Source organism: Odontesthes bonariensis, chromosome 20, assembly GCF_027942865.1.
Source record: "Odontesthes bonariensis isolate fOdoBon6 chromosome 20, fOdoBon6.hap1, whole genome shotgun sequence".
Classification (NCBI taxonomy): domain Eukaryota; kingdom Metazoa; phylum Chordata; class Actinopteri; order Atheriniformes; family Atherinopsidae; genus Odontesthes; species Odontesthes bonariensis.
In genome coordinates, this window is record NC_134525.1 from 9,740,242 (window position 1) to 9,757,478 (window position 17,237).

The window sequence follows — 17,237 nt, forward strand, 5'->3', positions numbered from 1 at the left end:
TTTCAGTTTATGATATATCGAGCAAATTATTTATTTATTTATTCAATCTACTTCGACTGAACATGATCTCAGTGCCCTAAGTCATGGCTGCAGCTCTAGATAACTGCACCGCGTGTACAGCAGGTGCAAGCATGAACACGTTTCGTTGAAAACGTTTTATTTAAATGAGTTAGGCTTAAGCTCTTGTCTGAAAAACATCCGGAAATTCAGTCAGTATAAAGTTCAAACTGAGGCCAAACTGAATGTGGATAACAGGCACAGTGAATACAGGAAATCTACTAATCAATACTCATCTTCAGGCCAAAGTGAGATTTGAATCATGCCAAATCATAATTGTTAATTACTGGGTAAGTCTACAATTAAAGGTGTTGATTATGTTTCGTCTCCAGTATATCACAGCTTCTGAAAGATGGTTGTGAGCTGACATTCAAAGTTCACAAACGGGTTGAGGATTGCCACAAACCTTTGAGTGAAAACTGAGGAGTCAAAACGAAAGGTCAACCACTCCAGTGAGCAGGTTCTTTTGTTCCCTGTTTTGTATGACTTATAAAGGCTTGAGCATCGAATGAAAAACGAACACTGAGGAGACGGTTCAAAGTTAAGAAAATCAAATTGTAAACAAGTTGAAATGCACTTTGTGTTGTACAAACCTTTAAAGGGTGTGTTCCTTTAATTAGTGTGTGGATTCACAATGCGTTTATTCAACTTTCACAAAGCTCAAATATCAGCATCAGACGGCAGCACATTATATGTTTAGGAGAGTCAGTTGGATGAAAGGCTCTTTTGCTGCAACAGGGTGTTTGCACATGTCTGGCAGGAGGGGTGTTTTGGGTCCTGGATACACTGAAGGATCATCAGGGTCCTGCAGACAAATGATTTTGGTTAATTCGGGTGCCATCATTGGAAACATTGCTTTTAAGCCAGAAGATATTGTGTTTCTCTTTGCCCGCCATATCCCGACTGATTGGTGTGTAAACCAGTGTCGGAGCTTTAAACACAGCGTGATCATTTAGTCTTACACCTCAGAGTTATGCAGTAATAAATCTCAGACCGCTATTTTGGATCACGACCAAATATTTGATGACTTTAACACGTCACTTACTGGTCGCTGTCTGTGCAGGTCCAGCGGAAACCTCTGGACTGAAGGATTTGGATCAGGTCTACAACAGATCCTTGGTGACACGATTCTCTGAGGAAGAGAAAAGTAATGACATGTGAGGGAGTTTATTTTTTAATGCACACCACTATCTAATAAGTCACCATATGGGCTACCAAGCTGTGAGAAATGTTTCTTCTTGGTGATAATGCAGAACAACTTAACTGTCACTATGGTGTAACAACATAGTCTTTTGCAGAAATACACGTTGGACATTTATCTGTACAGCACAATTCAACAACAAGGCGATTCAAAGTGCTTTACAGAGACATTAAAACAGTAGAAATAAAAAGCATGATTTAAAATTTTAAACAAAAAAGAAAGAAATAAGAACAACAGATAAAATCAGAGGTTAAAATGTGATTAAGTTTTGAAACTCAAGCTTCATATTTGGAGCTTTATTCAAATGCAGCTGAAAATAGGTGTGTCTTCAGGCTGGACTTAAATACACTGAGTGTTTGAGCTGATCTGAGGCTTTTTGTGAGTTTGTTCCAGACATGTGGAGCATAGAAGCTGAATGCAGCTCCTCCATGTCTGGTTCTGACTCTGGGAACTGATAGAAGACCGGATCCAGCTGACCTGAGGGGTCTGGAAGGTTCATACTGGGTCAGGAGGTCACTGATGTATTCTGGTCCTGGACCATTCAGAGCTTTAAAGAGCAGCATCAGAACTTTAAAGTCTATTCTCCGATGGACAGGCTGCCAGTGTAAAGACCTCAGAGCTGTACTGATGTGGTCCACTTCTTTTAGTGAGGACTCGAGCAGCAGAGTTCTGAATAAGCTGCATTTGTCTAACTGACTTTTTAGGTAGACCTGTAAAGATGCTGTTACAGTAATCAAGCCTACTAAAGATGAATGCATGGACTAGTTTTCCCAGGTCCTGCTGAGACATCAGATCTTTTAACCTTGATACATTCTTAAGGTGATAGTAGGCTGACTTTGTTATTGCCTTAAGCCATAAAGTTTGCAGTTACTAAGTGTGAATAATACGTAATGATACGTATAATAAGATTCTGCGGTCCTGATTCTTCTCATGTGAGATGATATATGTGGTGTTTCCCCGTTAAGAGGTTGAAAATGTTCTGACTGAGTATTTATAAGTGATTTATAAATACAGCCTCTATTTCCAACCTTCAAAATCCTTGGTTAAAAAATCTAATTGTCCGAATCTTTGCCTTGCAACATGAGAATCAGCCTTTTTTTTATCCTCACATCTGAGGCCCCGCCAGACTGGTCACCATCTTAATGTTGACATGATCCACTCTCTGTGGATTCAGGCTGTCCAGTTCAACACTTCCGAACATGCTGTGAAGTGGGAATGAAAAAAATATAATTATGTTTCAATCATTCAATAAGCTACCAGCAATGTATTCGGATAATTCCTTGTTTCTTACCTTTTCCTGTTGAAGGCGTCAACAATGGAGCCATTCAGTAAGACGGTGACGTTTCCACACGCCATCTCTGCAAACTGGTAAATGGGTGAAGAAAATCACATGAGAGTCATTTTCTAAAGCACTTACAGTATGTTGCAAATTAACAAAATAAAACAGAGTGATGACAGAACTGTGTTGGCAGTGTTTGTTAAACTGACTCACGTTTTGTGAAGCCTGCCTCCACAGGGAGTAGACAGGATGGTTTCTACACGCTGACCACTCAGGACAAGAATTAAAATCAAAACCTGCATCAATTGAACATATATCATTTTTAGCTGTAAGTTAATGTGCGTTTATGTTTTTTTAAAGTCTTATCGTTGTGGGACATTGAGCCCAACTCTGCGTAGTGGCCTGCCTTGTTGACTTGTGGTCAGCCTAGGAAAGCAGCAGACTGACCAAAATAGTGTAGATCAAGGATGTCCAAAGTCGGTCCTGGAGGGCCGCTGTCCTGCAGGTTTTAGATGTTTCCCTGCTTCAACACACCTGATTCAGATTAAATGGATCCCTTCAAAAGATTGTTAAGTTCTGCACAAGCCTGCTAATGATGCCTTGATCTGAACCAGGTGTGTTGAAGCAGGGAAACATCTAAAACCTGCAGGACAGAGGCCCTCGAGGACCGGATGTGGACATCCCTGGTGTAGATGCACCATTTAGAGTTAATCGGACACCTCACTCTGACCCGTTTGATCAAACTTGTGCTGTTGTGCTCTGCTTGTTCTAGTATTATTCCATTAATAAAACTATAAACAAGCAAGCAGTGATTCCTCGTTCCCAGTATCTGTGATCGAGTGGCTAACTTGATGCTAGCATTAGACCTGCCAAACGAGCTGCAACATCGGTGGCCAACTGGTGTAATGGACTCTGTCAGGGCTGCCCCCTGTCAGGAAGAGGAGGGCGTCTGGTTTGGGAACCTCAGGGTCGCATCTTTGCTTTTTTGCAGATGATGTGGTTCTGTTGGCTTCTTCAAACCATGACAGTCAGTCAGTGGGGTTACATGGCACTGAAAGGATCGGATAATTGGCTAAATTACAATAAGAATGAGTTGAGCAAGGGTAATTATCCTTGGATATATGGCGGTGAATGAAACGAATCAAACTCAGGCATTCGAGAAAGATGGCGAACGAAGAGCAAGATGAAGCTACGTCCCTCTACATTTGGTCTGTGATGAGCTGCTTATTGCACAAACGCGATGCACAATGGAGCATTCTCCATCGCGTTGTTTGTTCCTTTCTGACGGCGACAACAACAGTAATATCGTCTCTTCCGACTTCCAGTTCCTGACCCCGGGAAAAAAACTCGAGCATGCGCAGAACGCAAAGTCTAATTCACCCCGTGCTTCACCGTCAACAAGCAGGTTTAATTTTACTTTCAACCGAGTTATCTCTGGGTCTCAAGCTGCTAATGCTAACTGTAAACACAGACGCTTCAGAGCTTTGTAAGGGGAACAATTATAGGTAATTAGTGTTTTTATTGACTAGTGTTGGTATATAAGGTGATAAAGTGGCTTGGATGTTTATCTTTTGGTGCACAATATCAGCAAACTTGGCTTGAACTTACCACTACAGCCAATTCTTATCAAGAATAAGCTTCATGTTCATTTTCTGCGATTTTTGTCTTGTTTCGCCAAGAAAAAAGCCTACCAGAGTCTTCGCCTTGGCCACACCAGATCAGATCGTTGAACATGTAACCAACCAGTGTGTCCTCCAGCGTCCAAAAGTGAGGAAAAACAGCCGCATAACTGTGCATCAGTGTCCTGGTTTTACTCCAGAAAAGAAACTGAACAAAAGACAGAAAATAGCAGGTTAACATAAAGATCAGTAAGAATAATGGATCTTAATCTGGAGTCAGTGTCCCAAAACTGCTCACCTTATCACAAGGCCAGATCTGTGGCATCAGATCAAACATCTGATTATAATGTTCCACTGTTACATTACAAGAGGGCTGGGGCACAACCGCCTCCTCAAAATGTCTCCAGATCTCTTCACAGTCATACCTACACAGTAAACAGACTGCATCAGTGTAGTCATGTGACCAAAAATGAACTATTTTAAACTCTTTCCAGGTAAATCAGGTCCTCAGAGTTTCGAAGTTTAATTCAAATGTAATTAATGTGTCATCGCCTGTTCAAACTGTAAAGATGTTGTGCAATGACAGTAAACACATGCACGGTAAATTACCTCAACCTGGGGTTAACTATTGTGAAGTATGTGAAACATCTTCCAACCACAATGTGTTTAATGTTGGGGGTTGTTCCAAGCTGTGCTTGTACTCGACCCATGCAGAGCTGAAGCATAAAGAAGCCTTTGAAATGGGCACACAGATGAAAGTAAGAAGATTTTATTAATCGCATTTGTTGAGCGGCTCATCAAACGAAGGAAAGAAAAAAACTAAACGTGGGAATATATGAGGGAGTTACTTACATGTTGTGAAGCTGATTGTTACAAATAATGAGTTCATTTTAGAAGGAACGAAACCCCGGAGCTCCTCAGGTGAGATGCATGTTTGTACATGTTTTAATCCACCGTTCTGTTGATGAGTAAAAACCCACAAAAAAAATAGCTTTAGATGTGGCTGCGGCCCTGTACAGCGAGGAGGTGGTACAGCTCAGCAACTGGTGCACTCACAACAACCTGTCCACTAACATGGACGAAACAAAAGAATGAATCACTGACTCCCCACAGGCTCCACATAAGCATTCTCCACTGAGCATCAGTTACCTTCCCGGAGAGAAGTTTTTGGGCGTTCACATCACAGATAACTTCACTCTGAACAACAGCTGCATCCTTCCTGTTTTATATCCTTTTGAACGGAGCACCAATTGATCCAGGAGGCACTATCTACACTATTTACAGTGTATGTGGTTGAAATGACAATTTAAACCGCATGACTTCACTTGAGTAATTATTTGGAATTCACTAATCTACCTCTGACGTCTGACCTTGTCAGACACTCACACATGCTCCATTTAAATGTTTCCCAAGCTAACAGTTGAAGCACAGACCCAAAAAGCACACATCTTTTCTTAAACATTATAGCACACGCAGTCCAGAAAATATATACGAATACCGTTGATAAATGGAAATGCTCACCATTTTCTGTTTGTGATTATCAAACTGCACCAAATGTTTCCATGGTTGCGATGTTACACAGTCGGCTCCAACCAGATTGCTGCCCTAAGTGAACCCCGTTGTGGCGTGATGTGATGCGTGCCGTCCTCACAGGGCTGACTCTTCACACAGCAGATAGAATGATCTTCATAGGTCGACGTCTTCTTACCAAGAAACATTCTTAAAGGACAGATGAGATGTTTTTTTCCTGGCCTATGTTGCAAAGAGAGGATCCACATGACTCCCATTATGGTGCTGGTTGGAATGTCCCTAAACAAAGTGATTACTGTCATAAACTGGAGAATGAAATACAAATTCTGTGACAGCATAAAGTCGCTTGTGTTAAGCAAAGCATCCAGATACAATATGTAAAGCTTTATCAATGTTTATTTTTTACAAACTCTGCTTGATACATGTTTAATAATCGGTTAGTTTCTCATTGTGATGTCTTTGTTGTAGGGCTGCTGCTAAATTTGATTTCAGGTGAATTGATGCACCGTGTGTGTGTGGCTTTTAAATTGCCTTCCCTTTTTACAGGCAAACCCACTGCTGTGAAGTAAGATCAGTTGCAGAGGAAGACAGACGTTTGTTCAATGCAACGGCAACACGTGAATGTTGCAATTACGGCAAATTCTTAAGTACTTTAACTTATCTTAGTAAGACATTTACATTTAGACATTAGATAGCAGCCTAATCAGACGTTCATATTACCTAAGCTATTGGTGTTTGTCCTGCTCATTAGCAAAGCTTTGCTTTGTTACCCTATGGTGAACTGAATTATAGGAGCTACTGAAAGGGTTACAGAAGAATAGAGGAAACGATTTCATTGCCCAAGGGCTTGCTGCAATTAACAGTCCAAAAACTGACACTGCATAGCTGTGAGGAGTGCATCCTGTATTTCCTGTCTTCTGTAATGATGATAATAATAATAACAGATCATTATCTCTCTCTTATTGTCAAAGTTTGAATTAAAACTTTACATTTGAAAAGGCCTGATTCTTTGTGCCCTCTGCATATGGGTAGTTTAAGTAATCTGATGCACAAAGGTCTTTAGGAAGACAGGCAGGTGCCCCCTCGATCTTCAGGATTAGATTTAAAACTTTCCTTTTTGATAAAGTTTATAGTCAGGATTGGCTCAGGTGACCCTAAACCGTCCCTTAAGTCATGCTGCTCCAGGCCTTGACTGTTAGTGGACGTCCCATGATGCATCTTTCCTCACCCTGCTGTCTTTACTTTTTATTTTCTGTGATGTTTAAGCCATTCTTGTTATATTATCCTATCTTTGTTTTTGTTTTTTTTCTATCTTTTTGTCTTCCTGTAGTCGGTATTCCTGGCCTAGTGTTTGTTTTGTGCTTCTTTCCTGTCCTCTCAACCCCTAACTAGTTCTACTCTTCCTGAGTATGACTCTGCTGGAATGTTGCAGTGATTTTTTCTTTCTGTCTTTATTTGTCATAAGCAGTTGTTGCTTTGGGCTGAACACACTGCTCCTAAAGTTTCCTAGTTCCTTTGAAAAGACTGAAACTAAAGCAAAGCAAAATAAACTTCCTTCCTGGTGCAAAGTATTATAAAGTAGTTGTGCATGACAGGTCTTTTAGACTGGCTCTGACATAGATCATTAAATGTTACTCAAAACTGTTGCATGACTTTAAAATCCCCGCATCAACAAAAATCTTCCTTCCACATAAAGTGGGATTCTGGCTTGAGTTGTGGTTGATCACTTTCTGTGTGGCTGCTGCCGCCTACTGGCTTGAAAATGACACTACATATACACGGATAACATCCCATAAATGCAGTACAGTTGAGGTGACTGGCTGTCCACCTGCTGCAGCTGAGTAAAAAGGCAACCTGTAGCATACTACTGAATGATGAGCATCATTAAATCTCAACTTCAAGAGACTTAAGCTAGATGCACGCCTTTGAGAAGAAATTCTCCTGAATGTTTGGCAGGTTTGACCTGCATCAACTAAATAAGCTTACCAGTTTTTTTAAGATTATTTTTCCATCTCAGAACTATTTTTCTTCTACCAAGTATGTTCAGTAACGACATAAGGGGTTTTCTGTTTATCAGCTGAGGCATTTTGTGTTTGTATCTATTTACAGTAAGGTTAAATCTGCACAGGTGGTTGTGGCTCAGTTGGTAAAGTAGTCGTCTTCCAGTCGAAAGGCTGGTGGTGTGAACCATAACCCCTCCACATGTCAAAGTGACACTGAACTCCTACTTAACCTCCAATATACTCATTGGTTTGTGATTGTTGACAAAAAAAGCAATGGATGTACAGGTGGCACATGCATTTTGTGATAATGCGTGAATGAGAAACAGTGTTAAGCATTTAGAACCTAATATAAGGTAAGACATATTATAACTGAGAACCATGAACAATTAAAGTGGAATCATGGTCGAAATACGGTTTTGTGACTTAATTGACTTTTTTTCACATCTATCATGTTCCCTATTGGTTTTCTTTATGCTATGCACACTATGTTTTTTCTGTTTAGTTTATATATTGTTGTTCTTTCATATAGTGACAAATACCCTGTATGTAAATTCTTAAAATGGAACTTTGATGGCATTTAGTCCACTTTTTAATCAATCAAGCTAAAACATGAGACCTCTAACTGCAAAAACGCGACGTTTGATTTTTTAAATCTCACGTTCAGTCAATATTAACGATATAAAAACTCAAACTTGCAGTAATGACCCAATATTTCCGCCTTTTCCTCCTTGTAATACAGTAAAAGTTGTACTGTACATTTCAAGACTACGCTTTGCCTCGGACGAAGCTCATTGGCTCTTGTCAGAACATGTGACTACCTTCTAACCAATCAGACTGAAGATTTGATTTCCAACTTCACCGATTTGCCAATAAAGGCGAGCATTTCCTTTAGTCCCACCCACCTATGGCTAAATGTCAAAACAGAGACGCTAGTAAGATTGGAGGTGGGCGGAAATAGCTTTAGCAAATTGAAACTGTTCAGTACTGTGTGTTTTATATTGGATAAATTAAAGTTACTACATAATTAACTGAGGAAGCAGTTACGTGGTTACAGTTAATTTGTCTGCCGTCTTTTTATACAGGCTCTCTACCATTTTAAAACTGTAAGCTAACGCGACTAGCTAATTCATGCTATCTAACTGATGCTTTATGCCTTGTAGGTACTGAAAGAGTAGTTCTTCAGCCACCAGCTCACCCCTTGTATCCCGTTCATTCTGTTACAACACGTACTGGATGCTGCTTTGAATCAGGGAAGTCGTGCTTCTTTCTACAGATCTCCTCATCATAACAGCACCTCCTCTGTATCAGCATGAGTGATCCCTGGCAGAAGTGTATGGACCTTTGTGTAGAGGTCACCAAGCGGGCTGGGGAGGTAAGGAGGACCCATCACATTCTTCATATATGAATCTCCTATTCTCTCTCCTACGAGAGTTTTTGGCTGCTTGCAATCTTAAACTTCCACAGGAAAAATGTTGTGATGAGCTCCCAGATGAGTCTATTTACCATTAAGTATTCGGTTTAGTCGATCTTAGAATGATCGAGTGTCACAGCATGTTACATTTATTTAAAAAGAAAGCAAGAAAGTACAGGATGTCATCTATACTTTCATCTCATCAGTTTTTCTGGCTGCAAAAGGAAAACGTGACCAATCCCCAACATGTGTATTTTTCTTAAAAGAGTGTAAAGAGTTCTTAAAGAGTTTCTTTAAAGAGTGTAATGTGTTCCACAGTAGCCAAAATAAACTTATTAAGATGTAGAGCCAAGACAGCTTGTCATCGTGGCCAGTCATTGCCAATAATATGTCACCACAGCACACACCATTGTAAGGTAATTAAAGCAGCAGATGTAGTCAGTCATCCAAAAAATCCCCTCGCTGTCATTGTGTTTCTGCCAGATGATCCGCGAGGCGCTCCAGAAGGACATCGCCGTCATGCAGAAGAGCTCACCGGTTGACCTGGTGACCGAGACGGACCAGAAAGTGGAGCAGCTCATTATATCTTCCATCAAGGAAAAGTACCCCACACACAGGTACTCTGCGTCACGTGGACATGAGAGCAGATTCAGGGATTAAGCTTGAAGAGCTGTTTTCATTCAGTTAAACAAAAGCAAAGACAATTCTTTGCGTTACGATTTGATTAGTTTCAACCTTCTTAAACAATTCAAGCCCCCCCCCCCCGCCCGCTCGGGTTAGTTTTTGGAAGTTTTCCATCAAAAGTGAATCTTGAAACTTCCGTTTCAGTGTCATAATAAACGTAATTACTGTTGACTGATCAGCAGTTGCTTCTCTAAGATCGTTGCTGATGTCTTTCCTCCTTGGCATTGTGTTAACAAACACCTGAATGCTCCAGACCAGCAAGCTGCCAAAAGTTCTGCATTGATGAGCAGCGCCTGTCTGTTACTTACCCTCTTAGTTCCTTTGGAAGCAGTGAGGGTGGACGGCTTTATGTCACAGATTCTGGACTGAAAGATGAAAGAGAAAACAAACAATAGGTAGATCGGATTATTGGCAACTGTATTTCTAACATTACAGTTGAGGTGAGGATGATGCGATGCATCGAAATGAGCATTTGTTTGTCTTTTTCTGAAGCTTCATAGGTGAGGAGTCGGTAGCTGCAGGCGCCCCCAGTGTTCTAACTGACAACCCCACTTGGATCATCGACCCTATCGATGGTACCACTAACTTTGTGCACAGGTACTCCCACTACCCATGATTATGTGTTGTTAAGAATCTGTTAGGAGCCTGATACTGCACTGGATTTGTTTTGTCTTTGTCCCTCTCAACTATTTTTATCTTTTAATTAGCCTCCCTCTTGAATTGTCCTCTGTCAGGGATAATTAGACAGCCCAGATGAAACTGAACTGATAATAGAAACAAATTCCTCTGAGCTTGGACCAAGGGGAGTTCATTAAATGGTTGTTTTATCTTGTAAATTTCTGTTGGGCAGGTTCCCGTTTGTGTCTGTATCAATCGGCTTCGCAGTAAAGAAAGAGGTAGGGTTTAATGTATGCAAATATCGTGTTTTTCCTCTGTGATTTCTGGATTATAAGATACATTAACCCAATTGTTGCCTCGTGAATATATGAATAGTAGTGCTGTGAGTATCTCCTATTATACAGCTGCTGTTTTATTTTTAGCCCTCCTCCCACGACGCATAAATCACTGCAGTTTTCTGTGCTGCTGCTCCGTCTCAGATAGAGTTCGGGATCGTCTACAGCTGCATCGAGGACAAAATGTACACTGCCCGGAAAGGAAAGGGAGCGTTCTGCAACGGAGTCCCAATCAAAGTGTCTGGTCAAGAAGGTGAATACTGACGATCACAGCAGATGCTGGAGTTGCAGTTCTAGATAAATCCACCAGGTGGAGCCTGGAGCCTTGCTTTCGTCGCTACCTTCCTTTGACTGTGTTTGTTCAGAGAGAAAAGAAGAAGCAGGTGAATGATTTTTATCTTTGTTTCCACTCAAGATATTACCAAGTCTCTGGTGCTGACAGAAATGGGCTTCAAGAAGGATCCTGAGCCCTTCAAAACAATGTTGGCCAACGTCAAGACCATCCTGACCATCCCGGTTCATGGGTAAATATGAGCTTAATGTACGTACAAGCTGCGGCAGCCTGAGCTAAATGAAACAAAAGAAGTGCAGGTTGGCTGTAGTTTAAACCAACATCCATCACAACAACACTTCTCAGGCACCTTCCCTCTGAGTATGGGTAGATGGCTTTCGCTGTAAGCATCTTATGTTGAAATTTGACTTGATAAATGACTGGACTGTGCTTATCGTTGACCACACATCCTGTGGCTTCTTCGTGTCTCATGCTTGTCATCCTATGACCGTGAGAGAGTGAGAGTAAGTTAAATGTACATCACTTCGTTAAACAGCAGTTGTTTTAAATGTAAATGTATTTTATTTATACAGCCCTTTACAAACAATCATTACGGTGTACCAAAGTGCTTTACAGCAGGTAATAAATAAAGAGAAGAACAAGTAAAAACAAATAAAAACAATAAAAGAACAGTGAAAGCAATGAAATACAATAAGAGGGTACAGATGCCAAAACAGGTGGTGGTGGCTTTGTCTGATCGTTGTCCTGGATCGATATTATGTCCACAGAATCTCAGATTTTCAAGAGACTCAGGCAATCATACACCAGTAGTGATGAAAACGATAAAAACATGACAATACACAAAAAAAGGTAGCAGAGGTAGACGGCCAGCCACTCACAACGGCGCCGTATTCTTATTTGATCCATTTCTTATTCCATATTTAAATTGATTTTACAGATAAACCTGAGTTTTAAAGATGATAAGAGCAACAATTCCATTCAAATCCAATAAAGAATTGTTGGACTCCACCTTTAACCTCGAAAAAACTTCAACGTAGAAAACATTTCTGAAAGAACAGGAATGATTTCACAGAGGAGGTTTGATTTCATGATCAAATGCCAAGGACTGTAGCCGTTGATTCACACGCACAGTAATGCCAAAACGTCCCGTGTCCTTCCCCAGAGTCCGCTCCCCCGGCAGCGCAGCTGTCAACATGTGCCTGGTGGCGTGCGGATCGGCTGACGCTTACTACCACATGGGCATCCACTGCTGGGACATGGCCGGAGGGGCGGCGGTCGTTACCGAAGCCGGAGGAGTGATCATGGACATCTCAGGTGAGATCACAGAGAAAGCGGGAGCTCCTCAAAGCAACAGCCGGGCTAAACGTTTCAGAGGCTGGTGAGTCACTGGATGAAATGAAAGGAGGGATTGCTGGAGGAGATTTCTGTACAGAGCAGAGCAGCGAGAATCGGCTGCTGCTCGTTCAGTGGAGGCACAGCAGAAGTTATTGTTGATTAATTATTTATTGTTACCAATAGTTCTTGATATTGGTTTTTGTCCTCCTTTCTGCTCATAAATGTCTGTGAAACTGAGACGAGGAAAGAGCAGCTGCTGGCTTTTTGTGCTCGAAACAGAGGATTTTTATCTCAAAGTTAGGCTTCAGCGCTGCAGACGAACCATCTGTCCTGATATTTAGTACGTGAAAAATTGGTGAAATATTAAGAGTAAGAGGAGTAGAGAGAAGTTAGCTCACCAGACGCTTCTAATTTAGATGACAATTAAAGATTTTTAAAGTATGAAATTTGAACCATCTGCCTTCATCCTGAGCATTTGACTTCTTTCTGTTCATCACTGGTTGAATACAACTTCGCATCTCAGAATAAAAACACACCGATTGTTTTCATTGAGTTGTGTAATAAGAGTTTAATGGAGGGGAACATTTCCTCTGGCACATACAGCATGCACCGGCACACGCTGAGTAATGGTGTGGATGCTCTCTGACTTCAGAGTCAATAATATACAGCAGTCACCTTCACATTGCTTTTCTGTGGTCTAATTGTGCAAAATTTATGAATTCTAACATCACAAAATGTTAAAACGGCACAAGCAGAGAGACGACTTTCAGAACTGATTGCACAGCACAAGAGGCAACTGATTAAGATGACCAGACCACCTCAGATTGTGCTTCAAGAGTCCAGCACCTAAAATGGAGAGATCGGACTGATGTTGTTAAACAGATCTTCATGAATCGACCAAGAAGAAGCTGCCGAAACAGAAAAATGAGGCGTTTTATGCCTATAGTTGGCATGTTTGACCCAGAGAACAGTAGAACATGTCGATACTGATGCCTCAGTAGCTGGTGCGCCCAAAGCTTTGGTGTTTCGGCTGCACCTCGTAGCTCTGTCTCTGGAAGCATCTGCACAAACATATGAAACCCACGAGGGTTCAATTATTGTAAATGTAGGACTGCAGTCAAACGCTGGTATGAACGGTTACGACATCAATTTGATGTCACAGTGTGCTCAGCCAATGATCAATGCATAAACGCATTAGGGCAAAGGCATAAATCCGGTTTCAGTCAGGCTGCCGCTCAGCATCTGGTGGCCAAGCCTGGATCCATAAGTCTTGGTTGGGAACATTCTGACAGACTAGCGTGGAGCCAACAACCAGTGGCCCCACCACCCACAAGGATAGGCATATGGACTGGGTGTGCCACAAGACTGTGAAGGCATGGACAAAGACGGGCTAAACCACAAGGGAAAGTGATACAAAATAAATAGAATTTGGTTTATCTCTAAGAACAGAACGAAGCCTAAAATGCCCAGACTCCCTTCTTCCTGAGCCGCCTGTTTTACTAAATGAAAGATGGATGAGTGCTCATTATTATTTTTCTCTTTCAACCAGGTGGAACATTTGATCTGATGTCTCGCAGACTGATCGTAGCGAGCAGCAGGGCGATAGCCGAGCGCATTGCCAAGGAGGTGACGGAGTTTTGTGTCGGCAGGGACGACACAGACGGCTAGAAAATCTCCGAGCTTTTATCGGCCCGCTCCAGTCAACCCAACAGGTCTCAAGTCTGCCTTAGGAACCAAAACAATGCACTTACCTCTGAGGAACAGTAAGTGGGTTTGTTGAGCTTTTACTCGGTCCGAAGGTCCGCCTTCGTTGTCGTTGTATTTCAGCATTGTGGACATTTGAGCTCTGCTGTCTGTCCTAAAGTCCTAAAACACTCATTTGTTCTTTTAAATCACAGCCATTTCATATTTATTCTTATTAAGCATACTGTTTAGGTTTTGATCAGGAGCGTTGCTCTTCCATGGAAGATTGTTGATTTTAGTTAAATGCATTATTAATGAAAGACCTGCTCTAAAAGAAAGTAAATTGTGGCGCGTCACTCAGTGGGGTTACATGGCTCTGAAAGGATCAGATAACTGGCTAAATTACAATAAGATTGAGTTAAGTTCATGTAGACACCTTAATCTGACAAGAAATTGGATCGAATCGAGTTACTCGCGATCGGATTAAGACACAGAGATAATTCGGTTGAAAGTCAAACTAAACCTGCTTATAGACAGTGAAGCACGTGGTGAATTAGACTTTGCGTTCTGCGCATGCTTGAGATTTTTTCCCGGGGTCGTGACCCGGAAGTCAAAGGAGACGATATTACTGTTGTTGTCGCCGTCAGAAAGAAACAAACAACGCGATGGAGAATGCTCCGTTGTGCATCGCGTTTGTGCAACAAGCAGCTCATCACAGACCAAATGTAGAGGGACGTAGCTTCATCTTGCTCTTCGTTCTCCATCTTTCTCCAATGCCTGAGTTTGTTGTTGTTGTTGGTGGTGAAGAGGTCAACAGGAAGTGGCTCTATTAGCAATAGTTGGAATGGGTACAGCGCCACCTATCATACCGGGGTATGACATGCTTTGTGCCTATGATTCGATTCATTCACCGCCATATATCCAAGGATAATTACCCTTGCTCAACTCATTCTTAGTGTAATTTAGCCAATTATCTGATCCTTTCAGTGCCATGTGACCCCACTGAGTGTCATAACTAGCTTGCACTATACTTAAGGCAAGGATATGTACACCGGTAACTGCACATAAAACTATCGTACTGTATAACAGCTTCTCTATCAAGTCCAGCATTAAATACACAGTTGATGTTAAAAGAAGTGCAGAGTATGTGTAATGGGTTTTGAAAGTATGTGATTAATGAAGCAAATAAAAAGCACTATAAATATCCCTTTTACTCCAAACCGGCCCTTGTTTTTGACTCGCATGGAAACTGCAGCCCTGCAGAGGCCGGCGCCGGCACACAGGCACGCAGGCACACGTTATTGTCATAAACTGGGGACATGATAGATAATTGGCAGCAGGAGGTCTGAGAGTGAGTGTTTCTGCAGGAAATATGCTGACGGGGCGAGTTGGAAGCACCGTGACTGAATATGGGAGCTCAGTGTCATGACTCGCCCCAGCTGAAATATGCAAATGAGCTGTAAAAAAAAGGAAAGAAAAGGATAAAATCTGTCGAGGCACCTCTCATTCAAACATTCTTGCAGAATTCTGCTCCTCCGCTGCAAGAACACAAAAGGCTCCACTGCTTTCCCACAGCTTGTTATGTAGGCTTCAGCTATTGTGACCGAACCGTGAGCTCCCTTTGTATGTATCCTAAACTCCTCACTAAAACTTTACTGTGGCCCGAATCAACGATGTGTTGCTTTGACCTAGAAAAGGGAAAAATCTATAAAGCAAAAAGCATGAAGAAGGAAAAAAAATGTCTCTGGTGGCAAACAAGAACCCGAATAAACAGAAAATGGGTACAATAAAACGCTGGGGAAAAGAAAAAAAGAACAACAAAACAGCCGTTCCTCGTGTTGTGATTTAGGAGAGATAAAAGCCATCACACCATGTAGACTCCTCCGCTGCGTTTCCCCTAACCTTTCAGTCGGTGCCGCAGACACTGCACACGCACAGCGGCCGCCTGCCACCCCCTCCCAGGCTGAAATGCTCTATGAAACAACCCGCTCTCTTGCTCTCTGTGGACTTTTTTTCTTTCCAGCTCGTGTTTGCTGATGACTACCAAATGGTTTTAAAACGCTTTACTCGAGCAAACTCGGCTCTTGTGTTTTGCAGAAATCAGCGGTGGATGTTTGTCTGCAGCGGGGAGTGCGGGCGTAATCACCAAAGTCAACCCCAGCTTTGCGCCAACAGCTCCAACAAATCTTGCCAGTTCCCTGCATCTTTAGATTTTAATGTTCTTTTACTGTGTACAGAGTCATCAATGGCACAGCACAACCGTGTCCTACTTCTCATATTCCAACTTTATGAGCTGGTTGCCAACTAATCTTACTAAGCTAACTAATCGTTTCATTATCTGTTGCAGAAAAAATGGAAAGATGAGTTAGCTTTTACATTAGGAAGTGGCTAGGTGTTCCTAGGTGCTTAAGTATTGTGGCACTGTAAGCCAAGGCAAGGCATCTTTATTTATATAGTGCATTTCATACCACAGGCAACTCAATTTGCTTTACATAAAGACAAGGCATTTAAAAGACCAGCATAAAGCAGCATAAAAACAAGCAATTTAAAGAGAAAAAAAAAAAAATTAAAACACAGTTAAAAGCAATCAAAGAAGAGGGGAAAAAGAAAGATATAAACTCAACCATAAGCACACCGAAAGAGAAATGTTTTTAACCTGGATTTAAAGGTACAGTTGGGACTGATTTCAGTTCTGCTGGTAGTTTGTTCCAGTTGTGTGCAGCATAACGGCTAAAAGCTGCTTCACCGGGTCCAGTTTGAACTCTGGGCTCCACTATCTGACCTGAGTCAGTAGATCTCAGAGCTCTACTGGGTTTATACTCTACTAGCATGTCATTCATGTATTCTGGACCTAAACCATTCCGTGATTTGTAGACGAGTAGCAGAACTTTAAAATCTATTCTGTATTCTGTATGGGAAAAGCATACTCCAGCTCCCAGTATCTAGTCTAGTAGAGGAGTTTAAATATACTAAAGTTAGGACAGAGCTCCTGTTAGCTGGGAATAAAGATGTGGTAGTAAGGTGGTTCCAAACCCAACCAAGGGGAGGAAGTGGAATCCAAGAATGGCAGCTCAGGAGGCAGAAGCAACTCTTAAGGCTGAGTTATACTTAATTAACTGCCCTTGCGCTTGCGTCTTGCGCTTGTGTTAATGGCTCGAGACGTTTATACTTCATTTTGCTTTGTCGGCGC

At 41.7% G+C, this 17,237-nt stretch overlaps 2 protein-coding genes across 5 annotated transcripts; one reads left to right on the forward strand and one right to left on the reverse strand.

Moving 5' to 3' along the window:
- Positions 1 to 658: 658 nt before the first annotated feature.
- On the reverse strand, positions 659 to 9,004 carry LOC142369964 (ADP-ribosyl cyclase/cyclic ADP-ribose hydrolase 1-like). 2 transcript variants are annotated; one of them, XM_075452383.1, is made up of 11 exons: positions 8,885 to 9,004; positions 5,678 to 5,965; positions 5,009 to 5,114; positions 4,766 to 4,889; positions 4,455 to 4,581; positions 4,229 to 4,364; positions 2,751 to 2,833; positions 2,550 to 2,623; positions 2,368 to 2,460; positions 1,103 to 1,189; positions 659 to 862 (listed from the first exon to the last, which is right to left on the reverse strand). In XM_075452383.1, exons 2-11 carry the CDS (start codon positions 5,678 to 5,680, stop codon positions 763 to 765), a joined length of 933 nt encoding a protein of 310 aa, XP_075308498.1. In that variant the 5' UTR covers positions 5,681 to 5,965; positions 8,885 to 9,004; the 3' UTR covers positions 659 to 762. The 2 variants fall into 2 exon arrangements, with proteins under 2 accessions (XP_075308498.1, XP_075308499.1); XM_075452384.1 differs by lacking the exons at positions 5,678 to 5,965; positions 8,885 to 9,004 and having other exon boundaries at positions 5,009 to 5,164.
- On the forward strand, positions 8,590 to 15,267 carry LOC142369966 (inositol monophosphatase 1-like). 3 transcript variants are annotated; one of them, XM_075452385.1, is made up of 9 exons: positions 8,590 to 8,633; positions 8,850 to 9,061; positions 9,584 to 9,717; positions 10,277 to 10,381; positions 10,635 to 10,680; positions 10,882 to 10,990; positions 11,153 to 11,261; positions 12,192 to 12,343; positions 13,914 to 15,267. In XM_075452385.1, exons 2-9 carry the CDS (start codon positions 8,999 to 9,001, stop codon positions 14,030 to 14,032), a joined length of 837 nt encoding a protein of 278 aa, XP_075308500.1. In that variant the 5' UTR covers positions 8,590 to 8,633; positions 8,850 to 8,998; the 3' UTR covers positions 14,033 to 15,267. The 3 variants fall into 3 exon arrangements, with proteins under 3 accessions (XP_075308500.1, XP_075308501.1, XP_075308502.1); XM_075452386.1 differs by having other exon boundaries at positions 8,963 to 9,061; XM_075452387.1 differs by lacking the exon at positions 8,590 to 8,633 and adding an exon at positions 8,645 to 8,792 and having other exon boundaries at positions 8,963 to 9,061.
- The last annotated feature ends 1,970 nt before the right edge of the window (positions 15,268 to 17,237 follow it).